General features: G+C 42.2%; 1 protein-coding gene across 1 annotated transcript in view; it reads right to left on the reverse strand.

Annotated features, from left to right (window-relative positions):
* Positions 1-17,548, reverse strand: part of niban1a (niban apoptosis regulator 1a) — a 36,344-nt gene that overhangs the window by 8,691 nt on the left and 10,105 nt on the right. The window contains 6 exon segments of the mRNA XM_062424888.1: positions 2,039-2,154; positions 3,065-3,229; positions 5,373-5,487; positions 6,158-6,286; positions 6,841-6,941; positions 6,944-6,970. Coding sequence (XP_062280872.1) covers positions 2,039-2,154; positions 3,065-3,229; positions 5,373-5,487; positions 6,158-6,286; positions 6,841-6,941; positions 6,944-6,970 — 653 coding nt within the window.

Consider the following 17,548-nt stretch of genomic DNA (forward strand, 5'->3'; position numbering starts at 1 on the left):
GTCTGTGTCTGTGTGTGTGTGTGTGTGTGTGTGGTTGTGTGTGTGTGTGTGTGTGTGTGTGTGTGTGTGTGTGTGTGTGTGTGTGTGTGTGTGTGTGTGTGTGTGTGTGTGTGTGTGTGTGTGTGTGTGTGTGTGTGTGTGTGTGCTCTCTGCTGTATTTTTACTGCACGTGTACGAACACCATGAAACAACAGGAAATGTCTGAACTTATTTGCTGAAACTAAATGACCTCAGCGAAGGCTTCCTGCCGCTAGTCAAACTTCCTTTCAACCTCCAGCCGATTCTGAACAAACGGCATTGTGACCGAACAACAACACAATGGAGCATTCACACTCTCATTATGCTCTGCTCTTAAAAAGAAAAAGAAAAAAAGGAAACTGAAGAGGGAAACGTAGCAGGAAGCTCAGAGAGGAAAGAAAGAAGGAAAGAGAGTAAAGATGAGTGAACAGGAGCTCCTCTCTTCTCTCCTCTCGTGTTTTCTTTACTTCTGCAGCTGGAAAGTCAAATAGACTTAGAGGCAAATGAGCCGTGACTCTGTTTCATACACACCCTTCATCTTTCCATCATGTATAAATACTCTGCAGCCTGAAAATATGATGCAGGAGACTCTGAACTCAGACACACTGATCTTAAAGCTGCATTAACTCAGTTACAGAGCAGCGTTATCAGTCATTTAGACTCATGTTTCTGTCCATCTGGTGATATTTAAGTCTAATATTCACTCTGTTTTTACTCATTCTGACCATTAGAAGATTCCTTCATAATAAACTTACAATGGAAGTGATGGAAACATGGATTTAAAAGTTGATCTGAAGCTAATATGAAGCTGAAGAGAGAGAGGAAGAAAGAAAGAAAGAAAGAAAGAAAGAAAGAAAGAAAGAAAGAACAACGTGGAGAAAGATGGGGAAAGAAAGAAAGAAAGAAAGAAAGAAAGAAAGAAAGAACAACGTGGAGAAAGATGGGGAAAGACAGAAAGAAAGACAGAAAGAAAGAAAGAAAGAAAGAAAGACCAAGGAGGAGGACGATGAGGAAAGGATGAGCAGGGAAGAAAGAAAGAAAGAAAGAAAGAAAGAAGATGAGGAGAGAAAGAAAGAAAGGAAAAGGAAGATGAAAGAACGAGGAAGAAGGAAGAAAGAACGAAAGAAAGAAATAAAGAAAGAACGAAAGAAAGAAATAAAAAAAGAAAGAAAGGAAGAAAGAAAGAAAGAAACAGAAAAAGGAGGAGGAAGATGAGGAAAGTAGGAGGAGGAAAGAGAGAAAGAAAGAAAGAAAGAAGAGGAAAGAAAAGGGAGGAAGAGGAGCAAGAAAGAACAAGGAGGAGGAAGATGAGGAAAGAAAGAAAGAAAGAAAGAAAAGGGAGGAAGAGGAGCAAGAAAGAACAAGGAGGAGGAAGATGAGGAAAGAAAGAAAGAAAAAAAGAAAGAAAGAAAGAAAGAAAGAAAGAAAGAAAGAAAGAAAGAAAGAAAAGGCAGGAGGAAGATGAGTGAAATCTTCATCTTCTATGTTTCTACGTTACAGTGTTTTTCGTAGCAAAGTCTTTGTGTTACTATGGTTACACCACAGCTCAACAGGGAAACACTAAGAGGGAAGAACTCGTCTTCTATGAGATAATCCTCAGTTCATCACAACTTGGATCATATTTTTTTATTTTTAAGTTTTTATCATCAAACATGAAACTGAAGGAGAAAACGTTTACAGACGAGCTTCTTCAGAGCTGCTTCAACTTTGACCTACTTCCTACTTCCTACTCCCTACTTCCTACTTCCTACTCCCTACTTCCTACACACTTACTGTCACTATAAACAGTTTAGATTATCAGCAACATTACAGCTGTGCTCACTCTCAGTTTTAAGTGTTTTATCTGAATAATCTGTTGGCTTGTTTATAACATAAGTCTTCATCTGTCTTAAATCCTCACACTCCTCTTTAATCAGAGCCGTCATGCTCCTAAATGTCAGACTCTGTTTAATATGTTGAGATCATTAATAAAGTATTTAAAGTATTGTTGATGTGTTTATGGTTCAAGCCTCTGACTCACTCTGACGTCGCTGCCGATCAGCATGTCCCAGGCTTCATATCGGCCTTTGTCCTGCCTGTAGAGCTGGATGGCTTTAAGGAAGGCCTGCACCTCACACGTCTTCTTCTTCAGGAAGTCTGACAGAGAGAGAAAAAAGAAGCATGTTAAATAAAATAAATCAGGTTAATTGAGGATAAACGCTGCAGTGTGGCTTCCATCATCAGCTGATTTTATTTCATCGCTCCTTCAAACGTGCTCGGCTGCACAGAGCGGCGTTTCCCCTTCAACGTGATTAAAAAGCTCAGTTTCTGCTGAACAATGCACTTCTACATGTTGGAGATGAATGTGTGAATTGATGTGATATACATATGTTCTGTATGTTTCATCTCTGTGGGATAATAATGGTAAAAAAAAAACAATAAAACATTTACAACAAAAAAAAAAGAAAAAAAGCTCAGTTTCTGCTCCTCTGGTGGATCCAGTGTGATGAGTCTGTTGCCATGGCAACTGTGGAAAGTGGTCCAAGTGATGCTGAAGTCTGTCTCTGCGTTCCTCGAGGGGTCGAAAGGTTCAAAGTTTGTCATTCAGATCACGTTGAGATGGACTGTTAATGAAGTCAGTGTCTATTAAACTGTTTATGTCTTATCAATATGATGCTGTATTTACACTAATATTCAATCTATAATGGAATAAAATGGTTTTATGGATTTTTACTATTTTTATTGCTTATTTTTTGGAAGAATAATGTATATATTTTTTGATTGTATCATTTTATTTTGACTTATTATTTTTTTTATTACTTATTCTCAATTGTCAACTTATTGACAAACATGAAGATATGTGTGAGAATTAGACTCAAATAAAACAAACAATAAGAACAACAACAATATAACAAACTAGAAAAAAGCTTAATGTTCAGCTCAGGTTTTCCTTTTGTAGTACATGTGTGTGTCTCTCTCTCTGTGTGTGTGTGTGTTTTTGTGTGTGTGTGTGTGTGTGTGTGTGTTTGTGTGTGTGTGTTAGTGAGGATGAGGAGGGTCCTGCTACCTTGGTTCTGGTGCCGGATGCAGTCGGACAGGATGGAGAGGAAGGCTGCCTGCTTGACCTGCTGTCTGAAGCAGAAGTACGAGTCTCTCCTGTAGGGGAGACGCAGGTAGACGGGGAACTGACCCGGCATCCCCGACAGCGGAGGAGCAAAGTCCTCCTTCACATCTGAAACAGAAGAACAGGTTTGAGCTTCAATCTCATTATTTTCCCTTCCATCCTTCCTTCCTTCCTCCCTCCTTCCCTCCCTCCTTCCTTCCTTCCATCTTTCCTTCCTCACTCCTTTCCTTCCTTCCTTCCTTCCCTCCTTCCTCCCTCCCTCCTTTCCTTCCTTTCTCCCTCCTTTCCTTCCTTCTTCCTCCCTTCCATCCTTTCCTTCCTTTCTCCCTCCTTTCCTTCCTTCTTCCTCCCTTCCATCCTTCCTTCCTCTCTCCTTCCCTCCCTCCTTCCTTCCTTCCATCTTTCCTTCCTCACTCCTTTCCTTCCTTCCTTCCTTCCCTCCTTCCTCCCTCCCTCCTTTCCTTCCTTTCTCCCTCCTTTCCTTCCTTCTTTCTCCCCTCCTTCTTCCTTTCCTTCCTTTCTCTCTCCTTTCCTTCCTTCTTCCTCCCTTCCATCCTTCCTTCCTTCTTCCTCCCGTCCTCCCTCCTTTCCTACCTTCTTCCTTCCTCCTTCTTCTTTTCCTTCCTTCTTTCTCCCCTCCTTCTTCCTTTCCTTCCTTCTTTCTCCCCTCCTTCCTCCTTTCCTTCCTTCTTTCTCCCCTCCTTCTTCCTTTCCTTCCTTCTTCCTTCTTTCTCCCCTCCTTCTTCCTCCCTTCCTCCCTTCCTCCCTCCTTTCCTACCTTCTTCCTTCCTCCTTCTTCTTTTCCTTCCTTCTTTCTCCCCTCCTTCTTCCTTTCCTTCCTTCTTTCTCCCCTCCTTCCTCCTTTCCTTCCTTCTTTCTCCCCTCCTTCTTCCTTTCCTTCCTTCTTCCTTCTTTCTCCCCTCCTTCTTCCTTTCCTTCCTTCTTCCTCCCTTCCTCCCTTCCTTCCTTGACTTGAGGACTACAGGAGTCTTAAATGAAAACAGCAGCAGGAAGGTTTATGTTCTGTGCTGTTAGCGTCCGGCTGCCTGCAGGTCTGAACAGGCGCCGTCACAGACTCTGTTTCCAGGGAATTTACTCCGAGCGTTTCCATTTAAATCAGCCGTGAGAATCTCTCTGTGTGACTCACGTCTTCCTTCAGACCTGACGTTAACCTGCGTCAACACACCTGATCTCACCTGGATTCATGACTCAGCCTCTAACTACTGTTTAACAAGGCTTCTTCAAATATGACGAGACCCAAAACAAACTCATTAAAACCTTTTAAATGTGAACTTTTGACTGCGTCTGATAATGTTCTACATTTCTCTTATTGTCAATAAATCTCATGTAAAACCAACAATGAACTGATCTACTAACAGCTACTGTGTGTGTATCCAGAGTCCTGATATATCTGATTCCCCTGAGCTGTAAACCTTCAGCAAACAGTTGCTTTATCTCCACATGCAGCAGTTACTGATCAACATTATCATTCATTAGTTCATCGTGTTTCTGTCCAACCTGCTGAATGTAAAGTCTAATATTCTCTCTGTTAGCTCTGTTTTTACTCTCTACCAACTCCTGAGGGAAATATCTAAATGCTCCACTATGTTCAGCAGCTAGTCTACAGATAACTGTGTCTGTAGCAGGTAGAGTACAGTGGCTTTTATTCTGAAAAAGACGTTATGAGAGCAGTTGAGAGTGAACCAGAACAGTAAAGTAGCAGCTAAACAATGAGCTGAAACTCAACTATTAAGCTGTAAAGCTGAGAGGAAGCTGCAGAGTCTCTGATAATTCTCTGTAGGTTCATCAAACACATTAACACAGTAAAAACTGCAGGATTCAGCAGTGAAAGACTCAGTTTAACCATCAGAAATGTTCTTCAGATGGTTAAAAACAGGTTTGGAAACTCCAACAAAACACTTTTCAGACATTGGAATTTGAAACTTTCAGTAATGAATCTGATAATTGTGAAAACTTAATGCACTTATAGTGGCTTTTTACAGATTTTGTCTCTGAAAACAATGTTATGAGAAGCTTTACAGAGCTTTATAGTGACTTTTATCTAACTGACAGTGATGACATGTTATAGAAATATATGTTAGAGATACTTTAACTCATTAAACACTAAAAATTGCAGGATTCAGGAGTGAAGGACTCAGTTTAACCATCAGAAATGTTCTATGAGAGCTCTGAGAGTGAACCAGAACAGTAAAGTTGCAGCTAAACAGTGAGCAGAAACTCGTTCACTCACTAGTATCATCAGGGAAGCATTTGTCCACCATGGCCATGTACTTCTCCTCTGTGGTCAGAACAGTGCCCCCTGTAGGCAGCAGCTTGTGGCGCGGAGGAACCCCTTTAACAAAAGTCTGATAAAAAAAAGGACAGAAAAGGAAAAAGTGGCATTGGTGGATTTGTGACTTTCAGCATCTCAGATTGGCTCCATTTAACCCTTCCTGTTGTCCTCGAGTCAAGGAAGGAAGGGAGGAAGAACGAAGGAAAGGAGGAAGGAAGGGAGGGAGGAAAGGAGGGAGGAAGGAAGAAGGGAAGAAGGGAAGGAAGGAAGGAAGGTAGGAAAGGAGGAAGAAAGGGAGGGAGGAAAGGAGGAAAGGAAGAAGGAAGGAAAGGAGGAAGGAAGGAAAGGAGGAAAGGAAGAAGGAAGGAAAGGAGGAAAGGAAAAAGGAAGGAAAGGAGGGAAGAAGGAAGGAAGAAGGGAAAGAAGGTAGGAAAGGAGGAAAGGAAAGAAGGAAGGGAGGAAGGAAGGACGGAGGAAAGAAGGAAGGAAGGAAGGTTGGAGGTATGGAGGGAGAAAGCAAAAGAGGAAGGGAGGAAGGAAGGAAAGGAGGACAGAAGGAAGGAAGGAAGGAAGGAAGGAAGGAAGGAAGGAAGGAAGGAAGGAAGGAAGGAAGGAAGGAAGGAAGGAAGGAAGGAAGGAGGGAGAAAGGAAAAGAGGAAGGGAGGAAGGAAGGAAAGATGGACAGAAGGAAAGAAGGAACAGTCAAAACAGACGGGGTCAATTTGTGTCTCGGTGGTTCTCACCTCCAGACTGTCGTGACACTCCAGGCAGTAGTTGGCTCTCACCACCACGTACCTCTCCCTCCACTTCCGGGTGTCGTCGAAGTAAAGCACGCCTTCCTCGTACAGCACCTCACCCTCCTGCAGCGCCTCCTGGATCATTAAAACACATGAACAAACAAATGGCTACATCATATAGTATATGACTAGTACAATGGCAAATACTCTACAAAAACATGAATCAGCTGCACACTAATGTTTGAGATATTTCCATTTCTGTATATTCTGGGTCACATGAGGAAAAGTCATCAAAGTTCAGGCTAAAAGTAAAAGTATTTAGAGTGTTTTTTACTTTTTTGGGCCACTTTAGGAAACTTTAAGTCAATTTAAGTCTTCAGATTACAGAGTAAAAGGACATTTAGGGTGTTTTTACAGCTCTAAAAAGTAAAAATTGGTTAAATTTGACCCTGGACAGTATGTGAGGGTTAACATATTTTCATTTTTGTGCATTTTGTGCCACTTTAGGACACTTTACATCATCAAATTCCCGGTTAAAAGAACATTTAGGGTGTTTTTACAGCTGTCAAATGTAAAAATGTGTTAAACTTGACCCTGAATAGTAGGTGTAATAATGTGCGTTTTGGGCCACTGAGGATGCCTGAAACCAGTGAAACCAGTGAAACCAGTGAAACCATTGAGCCGCGTACCTTCTGTTTGAGCAGCTGTGTGATCATCTCCTTCTGCTGCTCCAGGTCATCTTCTACCTGAGAGAACCGCCACACCGAGAACTGCTTCCTGTAGTACGAATGAACCCCTTCAGCTCCGCCTCGGCCTGACCTGCAGGAACACGGAGAATAAAACAGATCAGGAATATTACTCAGAGGTTGGACCAACACACACACACACACACACACACACACACACACACACACACACACACACACACACACACACGAAAACACCTTTTATTCTCGAGGCTTCAAATACTGAGTTTCCAGCTCGTGTTTGTTCACCCGACACTCGACGGCTGGTCAGATTTCACACCAACAATAAGAAGTTGAGGCGTGTTGCTGCAGGCAGACGATGAACCAGGAAGTTGAGTTCAAGATGTGTACTCAAATGACGGAAAGACGATTAATCATCACGATCTGTTTTCTACTCTGGCACGATGAAGGGAATCTGATCAATCTGAACCCGTTGGGAGCGATTTACCCTCCTGTTGTCCTCGAGTCAAGGAAGGAAGGAAGGAGAGGAAGGAAGGAAAGGAGGGAGGAAGAAGGGAGGGAGGGAGGAAGAAGGGAGGAAGAAGGAAGGAAAGGAGGGAGGGACGGAGGAAGCATGGAAGGGAGGAAGGAAGGAAGAAAGAAAGAAGGAAGGAAGGAAGGAGGGGAGGAAGAAACGGAGGGAGGAAGGAAGGGAGGAAAGGAAAGAAGGAAGGGAGGAAGGAAAGGAAGGACGGACGAAAGAAGGAAGGAAGGAAGGTAGGAGGGAGGGAGGAAAGAAGGAGGGAGGGAGGGAGAAAGGAAAAGAAGAAGTGAGGAAGGAAAGAAAGAAGGACAGAGGAAAGAAGGAAGGTAGGAGGGAGGAAAGAAAGAGAGAAAGAGGGAGGGAGGGAGGGAGGGAGGGGAGGGAGAAAGGAAGGGAGGGAGGGAGGGAGGGAGGAAATAAGGAAGGGAGGAAGGACAGAAGGAAGGAAGAAAGGCGGATGGAGGAAGGAAGGAAGGAGGGAGGAAGGACAGAAGGAAGGAAGGAAGGGAGGAAAGAAGGAACAGTCTAAACAGACGGGGTCAATTTGACCCGGGAGGACGACAGGAAGGTTAAATAAATCGATCATGATAATTCAGTAACTAAATCCTGAAACAGCTATTCCAAAAATGCTGAAAATCTTCCCTTTTTTAGATTCATCTGCATAAAAGCAGCTCTGCTTAAAAACCAACCAGAAGCAGCTGCAGTTATAATCTCTTTGTTTGGAAGTTTATGAATCTCTTTTAGCCAAGAAGCTTCACACATGACGACGCTTTCTAAAAACAAAACCTGAGCTCAAAAAACTCCACACTTATTTTCCATCTCTTAGTCTTAGTCTTCCTCCTCCTGCCTGACTTAAAAACACCAGATGATATCACACACACACACACACACACACACACACACACACACACACACACACACACACACACACACACACACACACACACACACACACACACACACACACACACACACACACACACAGTGATTCCTGCACAGCACTGTAATCAGGTCACCGAGGCTGCTGTGAGTACTCGTTAGCATCTTTTCTGGAGTTTATGAGTAATTTCTGAGCGTCCAATCAGACTGTGTGTCTCTGTGCACGTCTCCAAGGTCTCTCTCTCTTTCACTCTACACACACACACACACACACACACACACAAACACACACACACACACACACACACACACACACACACACACACACACACACACACACACACACCATCAACCAGATCTCTTTACTCTGTGTTCTCCCTGCTGTGGTTCGTCAACCTATGACTGCTGGCAACACACACACACACACACACACACACACACACACACACACACACACACACACACACACACACACACACAGTCTCAGATTTCTGCTCGTTCCTGCTAAAAAAACTCGGCCAGATTCCTGATGCGGGGGGATTCAGTTACGTAGGAAAGAACCAAACAAAGCTCAGCAAACAGACAGTCGAAACGTCTAAATAGTGAAAGAAGAAGCCAGTAAGATAATTAGCATCAGCAGCTCAAACTCTCTCTCAGAGATCATTGGCAGGCTTGTTTTAACCTTCGTGTGTCATCCTCCCGGGTCAAATTCACCCCGTCTGATTTGACTGTTCCTTCTTTCCTTCCCTTCTTCGTTCCTTCCTCCCTTCCTTACTTCCTTTTGTCCTTCCTTCTTTCCTCCCTCCCTCCTTCTTTCCTTCCCTTTCTCCCTTCCTCCCTCCCTCCTTCTTTCCTTCCCTTCTTCTTTCCTTCCCTTCTTTCCTCCCTTCCTTCCTTCCCCGTCCCTCCCTCCTTCTTTCCTTCCTTTTTCCCTTCCTTCTTTCCTTTCTCCCTTCCTTCCTTCCTCCCTCTCTCCTTTCCTCCCTTCCTTCCTCCCTCCTTTCCTTCCTTCCTTCCTCCCTTCCCTCATTCCTTCCTCCCTCCATTCCTTCCTTTCTCCCTTCCTTCCTCCCTCCCTCCTTTCCTTACCTCCTTCCTTCCTCCCTCCTTTCCTTCCTTCCTCCCTTCCCTCATTACTTCCTCCCTCCATTCCTTCCTTCCTCCCTTCCTCCTTTCCTTACCTCCTTCCTTCCTCCCTCCTTTCCTTCCTTGCAATCAAAGCAGTTAACTTGTACAACCCCTAAACAACTTTTCTACTTTTATTCCGATTGTGATTGCTGTATGCTGATGTGATGTTTGTTATGTTTATTTATTTATTTATGTATTCATGGTTGTTGTGTTAGTTGATTTTTGTACAATCACTGCAAACCAAATTTCCCCTCGAGACAATAAAGGTCTGAACTGAGCCAGATAAATATAAATGCTCGTCCGTTTCTGCTGTTTTTCTCTCTGTGTGCAGCTGCAAACCACATCACTGGCACCAGAATTCATTAAATGAGTATTTACCCAGCTTTAAGTGCTCAATATCCACAAACTCTAATGGGTAATTCCCAGTGACACACCCTCCACTTAATGGATAAACATGCCTGAGTGTGCGGTTGCTGTTTATCCTCTCCTCCGCTCTACGCTGAGTGTTAATGTCGGGGTAGATCTCTCTCTGTCATTATCTCGCTGTGAAGCTTGCAGGATGTTTTTCAGCCGGGGTTTGATGGCACAGGGCCACACAAACCCTGCTACGCGTCACTATGGAAACAAGAAGCTGCGGCGCTCCATCACACTGCGTCTCCGAAGCTGAAGATGCTTTCAGACGGGGAGGGGGGGAAAAAGAAGCTTTTTGTAGCTCAGTTGCAAAAGAAAAGATGTCCAATCCTTTCATTTTTTAACTTTAAATTTGGATAATTCATGCATGACAATGTTGAGGTATTATCTGTATAATTTAACAGCTTTTTTGGGGGTAAAAACTCTTAAAAATGTACCAAATATCAGCAAGTCATCTACACTGTTATGTCCTCTGCAGTGAGTTATGTATACCTGCTCTTTCCTCACAGTTTCAGGAGTCGATCTCAATCATTGCTCCTATCAGTGGCAGTTCAGCGATCTGCAAAATGCCCTCTAGTAACCTGCTAACCCTAGGGAACAACCCAGCTGACATTTGGTGATGTGAGCTGGCTACTTGGGCTGCAAAGGGTTGAACTCATCCCTGATCTACTTCCTGCCAAGATAAGTGATGGTAGCTTTTGCAGACTCACACAGGAACTGGGAAACAGTCAGAGGAGCGTTAATGGGACTCTCTCAATCAGGTGAATACACTATAAAATGATCTAAAATAGGCTTCACACACCAGATAACGCTTTACATGAGCTGCTGAAAGGCGGCAGCGACGCCTCACATGCCAAACACCATCACAGTGTACTGCAGGAAGTTATATGCACATCTAGCATGGTCACATAGCATGCTGTTTCCCTCCGTATCAATGCAGTCTTTTACACAGGAAAGAGGGACAGAGTCAGGCTGGGTTACATTATTAACCTTCCTACAGTCTGTGCAGAACTGAGGTGTTAAATCTGCTATTAAACCAACTCCAAGAGATAGACCTTAGTAGTAGCAAGTAGTTTAAGATGAGCACCATCACCCACATCCATGTCATGCTGCTGTGACTGAGGAAGAGCCTTAAGTTAGAAAAAGGCCTTAATTATAACTAACAACTCATTATAATTAACCCTGGTGTCTCGGTGTTTATCCTCCTCAAACTAAATGGTAAATAGACTGTACTGATAAACTGCTTTTCTAGTCGATACGACCACTCAAAGCGCTTTTACACTACATGTTTCATTCACTCATTCACACACATTCATACACTGATGACAGGAGCTACCACACAACCTGCTCATCAGGAGGAAACTAACCATTCATAAACATTCACATCGACATGTGGACTGTAGGAGCCGGGAATCGAACCGCCAATCTTCCAATTGGTGGACGACCTGCTCTTCCTCCTGAGCCACAGCCGTCCCAAAACTAAAAGAAAAGCCTCAACAGTGTGGGCAGTTTAATAGATATTGGACTATTTTTTCCCACATATCTTACCACTTGAGTAAATGCAGAAAACAAGACATGATGGATCAACTTCACAGAAAACTCAGTGAGGAAAACTCAACCCTGGCTGAAGTTATGGAGGATATAATAGCGAGATACTTCAAGGAGGCCGATGAGAAATTTAAACTCCACTCTGTTGCATCATACTGAAGAAATGACAAACTATTGGCTCTGAAACAGCAAAACATCAGGAGTGTGTCTTTGATGCTGAACATTAACCCTTTAAACCCCATCGTTTCTCCATCTCCATCAAGCTCAGGAAAGATTTTGGAGAAACATCGATAAAATAACATCTACAATATTTCCATTTAAATGCACCGTGCATGCAAAAAAGCAGAATATTGACTGAATATGGAGAATATTTAAGACTTATAACATCAGCCAAAACCCTAAAATATAAACATAATTGTATAATGGATGAGTGAAATGTCTTAATTCAGGGGGAAAGTCATGTATTCCTTAAAATGAGAGTAAGAAGACTCACTGATACCATAAAGAAACATTTTGATTTTGGGTTCAGAGGTAAAATACACATGAGTTAATGTTAGTTAAACAGTTTAAAGGGTTTGTTGTCTCGTGGTGTAAATAAGGCAGAGGTTGGTTCTTCATCAGCAGCTGCAGTTTAAGGCTCAGACGATCCTCGGGGGGATTATCTTGTTTTTTCCTCCGAGTCTAAACAATGCAGCTTTTAAAAAGGTTAGATCCGTCTCTCGTTGCCCCCCCCATGACACACACACACACACACACACACACACACACACACCAAACACACACACAGCACAATAACCAATCATGCACACTGTGGATATCCTGCTTCCACCTCCTGAGTAACTCTCCACTCAGATGACTTTTCCTGGTGCTCGATGGTTATTTCAGAAGGTCTGCCGGGTGGTCGAGTAAATATCTCGACACCCAGCGGACGGATTTCCATCAAATTCATGATCCTTTAGAGGATGAATCCACATATTTGTTGCTCACCTCTGCACATAAAGTCTTTACTGTGAATCCAATCCATACAGACCAACCTGTCGTGCATACTGTTCCTATACTAACGATTATTTTCTCGATTAATTGTTTGGTTCTATAAAATTGGAGAAAATTATGAAGAGTTTAAATCGCTATTTCCCCAAAAATGACGCCATCAATTGTCTTGTTTTGTCCCAAACAACAGTCCACCACTAACTATTCATAAAAGAGCTAAAAACACCAAAAATATTCACATTTAAGAAGCAGGAAATACATAATTTTGGCATTTTCTTCCTAAAAATGACTTTAAATTATTAATCAATTATCAAAATAGTTGCAGGTTAGTTTTCTGTCAATCCATCAACATGTTTAAATTTATATAGAAGGCTTCAGAGGAGCTGAAGACACCAATACTGGCAGCATTCAGACGAGACCTGCACCAATACAACAGGACCCAACCAGACCTGATCAGACTGGAGATAAACTCAGACTCATGTTGTCGGAAACAGGAAACTAACAGCAGTCTCCTGTGGTGAAGTCTGCTAATGAGTTAATGCCTCCATCCTCCTCCTCCTCCTCCTCCTCCTCCTCCTCCTCCTCCTCCTCCTCCTCCTCCTCCTCCTCCTCCTCCTCCTCCTCCTCCTCCTCCTCCTCCTCCTCCTCCTCCTCCTCCATCCTCCGACGAATGAGGAAATCTCTCCACTCACACAGTACAAGGGTCAATGAGGTTTGTTTGTGTCCATGTGGTTTAGTTTAAATTTAAAGGGTTAAAAATGATAAAATAAACGTATGAATAACTTGCACACATTCTTTTTTTGTGGACTCAGCATCAAATTTCTGCTTTTAATCCATTTAGAGAGAATATATTAGAGGATTATGGCAAAAATGTCTAAGTGGTGTAACCATAAAAACTTTGTACCAAATAATTCAACTTGCTTAAAAACAGTAAATTGTCAATAAAACACCATATCAACTAGTTTGGCATGATCTTACATTATAACTTTTATATTAAATAAAGGTAATGGAATACAATTGTTCTAAATATTACATTTACTCTGGTTACCATGGAGATCAGGAACCTGCTTTCTTTCTCTTATTCCTCTTTTATCTTTCTTTCTGTTTCTTTATTTCTCTCCTCCAACTTCTTTCCTCCTTTCTTTCTTTCTTTCTTTCTAGTTGGATAAAATATGTAATATGTATCATTCTTTTGTGGTTACACCATTTGACATTTTCAGGAGCATTCAGTCTTACTTTTGGTAAAAAATGATGCAAATGTCATTTCAAATTATATAAAACCAACAAAAATACTAAATGTACATTTTAACAAACCTGATGCTGCTTTTAAATCTAGTTTTTAACATATTTTTGAATTGCTGATCTTGCTAGCTCTTACTCATCACTGACCCAGATACAGCTGAACTGAAGAATAGTCAGAATTACTACAGCTGCTCAATATGATCTATTTTCTTGTGATTCTCCAAGAGCTGCAGATTTTGGCGAGCTCGACAGTCTGCAGGTTTTTATCTCAGACAGTCACAGCAGGTGGTTCGATGAGCTCTTCTCCTCCAACTGGACGAGTATTAATCAGTTGATGAAATCTTTAGTTTGAATTAAAAGCTGCAGACTGTTTTAGCTCCACGGCTCACAGTTTACCAACCTCTCATCTGATCTAAAAGACAGACGTTTTGCAGAGTCACAGGCTTTCCTCTGGCACCGTAAACTTCTAAAATTGTTTTTCTCTGGAGGTCTGTTATTGTTGGTGCAGATGTATGCTTCAATTTTCCATAAAATAAAGTCAGTACAGGAGAATGCAGAACATTACGAGCCCACAGAGGAAGATAGAAAGAGAAAACAGATGGCTGAAATCAGGGAGTGATTTGTGAAAAAATCAGAGGGGGGGATGTTTCTGAAATGTTTTATATATGATAATAAATCAGAACCACAGTGAGCCTATAGAGACTATGGAGTATATTAGGCTGTTTTCTTGCAGCTGTTACAGTAAAACAGATGCAGATTGAAATCTAATTCATCAAGTAGTGTGATATTTAAGTGATGTCATGTTCATGCCTCGTCCTTTACCTCATGCAGACACATAGGAGATGTTTTCATATACAGTAAAACTAAAGGTTAAATGCTGATTAAACATGCCTGAATTAATTCCTGCAGTGCAACTATGGATAAAACACCCTTAATGTGAACTCCTGCAGGTCACGGTTCAATTCAACAAACTTCAATAATGAATAGAAAATCTGAGCAGGCAAGAAGACAACACCTGGTCCATTTACTGCGTTGTCATGTCAACACTGGTCCATTGAAGCCAGATTTATATAGTTCTGCGTCAACTCAACGCCATCGTGAACCTTTCGAAGGTCTGCATCGTATTGCAATTCACAGACAAAACACTAGGGGGTGTGATGTTTTCCTAAAGTGCCTGAAGGGTTTATGGCTGTGTTCAGACTGCAAGCAAATCTGATTCAAATCTGATTCCTTCTCAAATTTAGGCCTGACTATCCACACTGTGTTTAGCAAGTGTCCAAACAGGATTTGGCTCTGTTCAGACTGGGCCACATTAATGACCAATCTGACAGGTTGCTGTGGCAACGTCATCGGAGCGGAGGCGTCATCTAGCGTGTATTGTGTGATGTCATATAATTGCGACAGCGACAGCAACAACAAACCCCTCGAGCTTCGCTTGAACGGAGCCATCTCCCCAAAGATTAATTAAGAATTTGGTTTGGTCCTCTGTCCAAGGCCTCCATTGATATCAGCTAGCAACAACAACTGGAATAAGCGGGGGTCTGGTGTCGCATGGTGTCGAAGGATGCAAGGGAGCAGAAGAAAGGAAAGGACGGAGGAAGGAAGGGAGGAAGAAAGAAGGAAAGGAGGGAAGGAAGGTAGGGAGGAAAGAAGGAAGGAGAGAGGGAGGGATAAAGGAAAAGAGGAAGGAAGGATGGAAAGAAGGACAGAGGAAAGAAGGAAGGAAAGACAGAAGGAGGGAGGGAGGAAAGAAGGAAAGGAGGGAGAAGGGAAGGAGGGACGTAAAGAAGGAGGGAGGGAGGGAGGGAGGGAGGAAAGGAGGAAGGAAGGAAGGAAGGATGTAAAGGGAGGAAAGAAAGAGAGAAGAAGGGAGGGAGGAAGGACAGATGGAAGGAAGGAAGGAAGGAAGGAAGGAAGGAGGGAGGAAGGACAGACGGAAGGAAGGGAGGAAAGAAAGAGAGAAGAAAGGAGGGAGGAAGGACAGACGGAAGGAAGGAAGGAAGGAAGGAAGGAAGGAAGGAAGGAAGGAAGGAAGGAAGGAAGGAAGGAAGGAAGGAAGGAAGGAAGGAAGGAACAGTCAAAACAGACGGGGTCAATTTGACCCGGGAGGACGACACAAAGGTTAACAGAATCCCGACCGTCCACCTCAGTAACTCAAACCCTGAAATAAAGACTCAGTGCTGTGATGAAAAGAGTCTTTTTCCAATAAGCTGCGAGTCTCTCAGGAAGCATCATAGCAGCAGCAGGAAGATGTTGTCTTATTGTGCACTGAGGCTACAAACCCTGAGAGGATAGAACATATATTTAATCTGTCAGCTGTTTATTTTGTGTTATAATAAACTAATTATCTTCTTTAACTCGATGTGGAGGATGAACGTCTTCCTCAGAGTTTATCTCGGGTTGATTTCCTCGGAGGTGATTTGAATGGCGGTGACGTCGGCCTTCATCTCACTGCTCTGCTGCTGTTCATGCAAAATATCGCCAGCCGCTGTTTTGTTTATTTTTTTCCCTTTTCGAGTTAAATCATTATGCAAAACGCTGTGTGACAGGAAGGAAGGAAGGAAGGAAGGAGGCTGCAGGACGGATGACATGTTCACACACAACGACACCAAGACCTACGACAGCTTTGCTTCTCAAACTGGAGCAAAAAACATCTTAGTCTTATCACTGATGATCGGATACAATGAACTCTTCTAAAAGAGACTGAACTAAATTTATTTCAGTCTTAATATATTATTGTAAGATGTATTGTAAACAAATATAAGAACTTAAAGAGCAACTAGCAAATAATAAATATAAATGAACTGCCACTGAAATGACTGAAGTGAAGCTCTTGCTCTTTAGAGAAGTCACCTTAATTTGATTCTTATCTTATTTATTTATAATTCTTATTTTAGAAAATCTTGCAATGTCTTGTATCCTCTTTTTATTTATTCTCTCGGTTTTATTTTAAGCGAAACATTATTCCGTTTTTATGTATGCAAATCATAGACTGTATATAAAATGGACGTAACATCCGTGACGTCACCCATTGGTTTGTGGACTGCTGCTCGGAGGCCAATAGTATCAGATCTGAGCAGCGCCATCTTGAAAATTTCAGGTGCATGCTGGGAAAAATAAAAACATGGATTCTACTTATATGGGCATCAGGAGGAGCATGAGGCGCCCTCCTGAACCTGTGAACCAATCAACCTGTCAATCACGACGTAGCCACGCCCTAATGCATACCCTGCTTTATCGTCACATATAAAATCAGGGAGGCCAAAATGTCCCAAATGAACATCATACTGCATTGAAGAAGGCTTTAAACTAGCGATTGAGACCATAAACACATTTTGAAAACGTTTACTGAGGTTAGAAATCAAGTGAGAAGTTGGTGAATTCTCCATTGACTTGTATAGAGACGGAAGTCCTTTTGACACCAAAACGGTCGCCCCCTGGTGGCCTTTTGATAGAATGCAGTTTTAAGTTACTTCCGCGTTGGCATCATTTCAGAGGACCAGAACTCCCCACCTGATGCAAATGCAGGAGAATGACTATTAAAGTGAATCTGAATCTATTGATCCTACATCTTATATCAGTCTGGTTGAATAACTCTCCGCTTGAATTCCCCAAAAAATCGGAAAAATACAAAGATGCATTTCCATCCATCTGTTTTTATTCATATTTTCAATTTACATATTAAAAAAAACCTCACAGTGGAAATGCCCAAAACTTTACAAATATTGCAAATATTATTAATTTTGCTTAGCTGAGGTGGAAAAGTTGGTTTATTAATACTTTTAAACATCCTGAGTGAATAAATGAATCGTTAGGTTAAGTTTCTTTAATTTTTCCTTCGTTCTTCCCCTACTTCCCTCTTTATTTGCTCCCTTCTCCTTGAATACTTCCTTCCTCCCTTCCTCCTCTCCTTACTCCTTTCCTCTTTTCCTCCCTTCCTTCCTCCTGTCTTTCCTCTTTTCCTTCATT

The sequence above is a fragment of the Scomber scombrus genome, chromosome 8 (genome assembly GCF_963691925.1).
Source record: "Scomber scombrus chromosome 8, fScoSco1.1, whole genome shotgun sequence".
NCBI classification, from domain to species: Eukaryota; Metazoa; Chordata; class Actinopteri; order Scombriformes; family Scombridae; genus Scomber; species Scomber scombrus.